Raw genomic sequence first — 3,322 nt, forward strand, 5'->3', positions numbered from 1 at the left:
GTGAATTCTCAAGAGGAGAGATAATCTCAATACTCTGAAAAATAACTCAGGACTGTTTGGATCACGTGGTTTGCTATAGGAGCAGTGTTGGGTATGACATGAGCTGAAAGGAACAGGTGAGCTTTAAAACATCAAAAGTCTCATTTGTGGGTTGTCGAAGAGTTAACCCTTAAATGTGCAGTAACAAATACCTGGCTGAGAAATAACACGAATTTTACAACACACTTAAGAGACAAATAACTTTTTCTTTCACATTTTATTTTCAACTTTACAGTCTGCATGTCCCAATATGTTAAAAACATTTCAAACCCATCTATATTTACCTCAAGGTCATTGGTCTTCTCTCCCATTGTTACTTTTATATAAAATAGTGAAGTGAAGTTACCAGCACAATAGATCTAAATATGTTCCCCCTTTTTAATATTTGCCATAGAAATTAGGCCCACACACTCACTGTCCCTCCCCCAGCCTATGAAAAAGTATGCAGCATCCACCTGGAAAAACAACAACAACAAAAAAAACATTAACATTAGAACATAAAAGTTGAAGCTCAAACAGGAGTGAATACAGTTGTTCAATGGGTGCTTTTGTAAAGCTGTGAGAACCCCGTTTGTTACCGTTTTAATCCCATTAATTAAAACGTTAACCTGATTGGGTAGCGCGCGCTCAATCCCGATAGGCGAATCTTCTTCATATTAATAGCCCGACTTGAGATAATGATGTAAAAGACTCCCCCTTCAGCTGCTGATGCTGATCGCTGCCGAGATCTACAAAGTGTGTCTCAACACGATAAACGCAGTGTAGAGCACTTTAGGAGGAGCTACTGCCTCTACACCTCACTTGACAAGTGGAGCAGCCATCAACATCAACTCCACTTCGTAGAGTAGAAACTTAAGGAGAGGACAGTGGCTGAGTGAAGCCCCACCACCGCATCCGACTTTTCTGGAGACTATGGACAGGAGAATAAACTTGGGTGGAGACATTTTTCACAAAACTCTCAGCGCAGTGTCGAGCAAAAAGATGGACTCGTTTCGACCGGCTGCGGGTATTGATCTTGGTTCCCGGGACAGCCAGTCGCCCATCAGCTGTTTTGACCAGACCGACCCAGATCCGGTGCAGCCCGGGGGGCGAGCGGGCACGCTGGGTCTGCCGACCGGATCTTTGTGTGTGAAGTACGGCGAGAGCGCAAACAGGACCTCGGCTGCAGAGAGCAGCGGCGGCGAACAGAGCCAGGACGATGACAGTGACGGCCGATGCGAGATGATGCTCATGACGGACGGGAGAACGATGGTGCCCGGCGCAAAGTCAGAGGGAGGTAAGAAAAACAAAGAGCAGAAAACACTGAGACTAAACATCAACGCCCGGGAGAGACGGAGAATGCACGATCTGAACGATGCGCTCGATGAGCTGCGCGCGGTCATCCCTTACGCGCACAGTCCGTCTGTACGGAAACTCTCCAAAATTGCCACCTTGCTCTTAGCCAAAAATTACATCCTCATGCAGGCACAGGCGTTGGAGGAGATGAGACGGCTGGTTGCGTATCTCAACCAAGGCCAGGCTATCTCTGCAGCTTCGCTGCCCGCGACCACAGCTCTCACTGCACCGGGTTTGGGCACATACGAGCATCCGGCCGGTTACCCGTTCCCCGCAGGAGTTGCAGCATCCTCCTGTCCTGACAAATGTGCCCTTTTCAACAATGTCACCTCCAGCCTCTGTAAGCAATGCACTGACAAGCCTTAAACTCTGCAGCGGTACTGACTCTGGTAGAAGCACATGCGCAACTTTTGACTCTGAAAAAAAGAGAGACTGATGTTTTCCAGCAGTTTTACAATGAGCTCAATATAGAAGAATGCTAAAAACTTTTTACAACTTCATTCCAAGAAAAACTGATTGTGTACATACGGTATAGCCTATACTTTAAGTGCTGTGAGAGTGGGATACAAACCAAACAAAGTCTATGTCTGTTGATGAAGAATGAACAGTTAATTCACGTGGACCCTTCAGAATGACCTGACAACATGCAACCATGTTTTACCTTGTTTATGATGCCAAACTTTTCAAGGTTTTTAACTCTAACTTGCAATAATGCGTATTCTTGCTTCTTTGAATTTATGTTATGTAAATGTTTGCTTTCAAGTGCATCCGTGGAAGGAGCAGCGTATTGGACTTTATTCCAAAGTAGCCTACGTGTTATTTCGAAAGCATAGCTGAGATTGTTCATTTCAAAATTGTAATATAATATATTGTTAGTTTGGTGGAATCTTAAAAAGTTGTTTTGCTTTTTTCATTTCTCTAAATGGATGAAATCAAGTGGGTCTGCATGCATGGTCTGATTATGCATTGTCATCAATCATTGCTGTAAATCTCGCCGATTTGGCTTTTTGCAAACACACAGTTTGACTATAGGGACGTGGCGGTTTCAACTTGTTGTCAGGTCGAGGCTGGAAGCAATGTAGATATATTAGTTTCAATATGACCACAGAGGGCCATTTGTATGTGTTGATGTATTGGAAAGCTTTATTAAAATATTTTGATCCAACACATTATGTCTGCTTGTATGTTGTGATGCCTCTGGTAGTGATTCATGGCTTCAGTTGGCTCGAGAGATTACGATCAATAAGTCGCCGGGAGAAGAAAAAAAATATTTTACGGATGAGACGTAATTTGTATAATGACAAACTTCGGCACATTGATACATTTAACGAATTGGAAGCAACATATTTAATATTTCTCTCATTAAATTAGCATTGGTGTGTGGAACATGAGTGTTTTTAATTTTCTGCTCGTTTACATACCTAGAAAAGGACGAAGCCCTGGGAAAAAAAGACCAGACATGGACAGCAATGCCCTACGGCCAAAGGAGAATGTCTGTTAAAGCTTAGTCACCCCGATCATGATTATTAAAAAAAAATCCGTGACGTTGTCTAATAATGTTAATTTGAAAACAACAGTGTATCAAAACTGTCGACTGCAATACCTATATTCCTTTTAATTAAGCACATCGTTAAGGCAATTAAACTCCCTGGATGTGATTAAGGAACATAATTGCGACACTGTTCACTGCCGTAATTGGGTGTCTTTAATCACAGGAAACAGTCATGAGCATCAGTGTCAGTGTCATTGGTTTGCATTGTTCGAGTTCGGGTGTCCATCACATCGAAAGAATTCGATACAGAGAAGATGCCCTTTCACACGATGAACAGCAATTCCGTTTTCACTTAAAAACTTCCCTTCTAAATCTTAAATCTTAAGATTGTTCCTAAATTAAAAAAAAAAGAAGTTTCAAGAATGCTGAAGGCAGAGACAAATTAAATTATGCAGT

General features: G+C 42.4%; 1 protein-coding gene across 1 annotated transcript; it reads left to right on the top strand.

Moving 5' to 3' along the window:
- Window positions 1–804: 804 nt before the first annotated feature.
- Window positions 805–2,539, top strand: bhlhe22 (basic helix-loop-helix family, member e22). The gene has a single exon (XM_079806885.1). It carries the CDS (start codon window positions 952–954, stop codon window positions 1,738–1,740), a length of 789 nt encoding a protein of 262 aa, XP_079663011.1. The 5' UTR covers window positions 805–951; the 3' UTR covers window positions 1,741–2,539.
- The last annotated feature ends 783 nt before the right edge of the window (window positions 2,540–3,322 follow it).

Source organism: Gobio gobio (genome assembly GCF_949357685.1).
Source record: "Gobio gobio genome assembly, chromosome: 23".
Lineage (NCBI taxonomy): Eukaryota > Metazoa > Chordata > Actinopteri > Cypriniformes > Gobionidae > Gobio > Gobio gobio.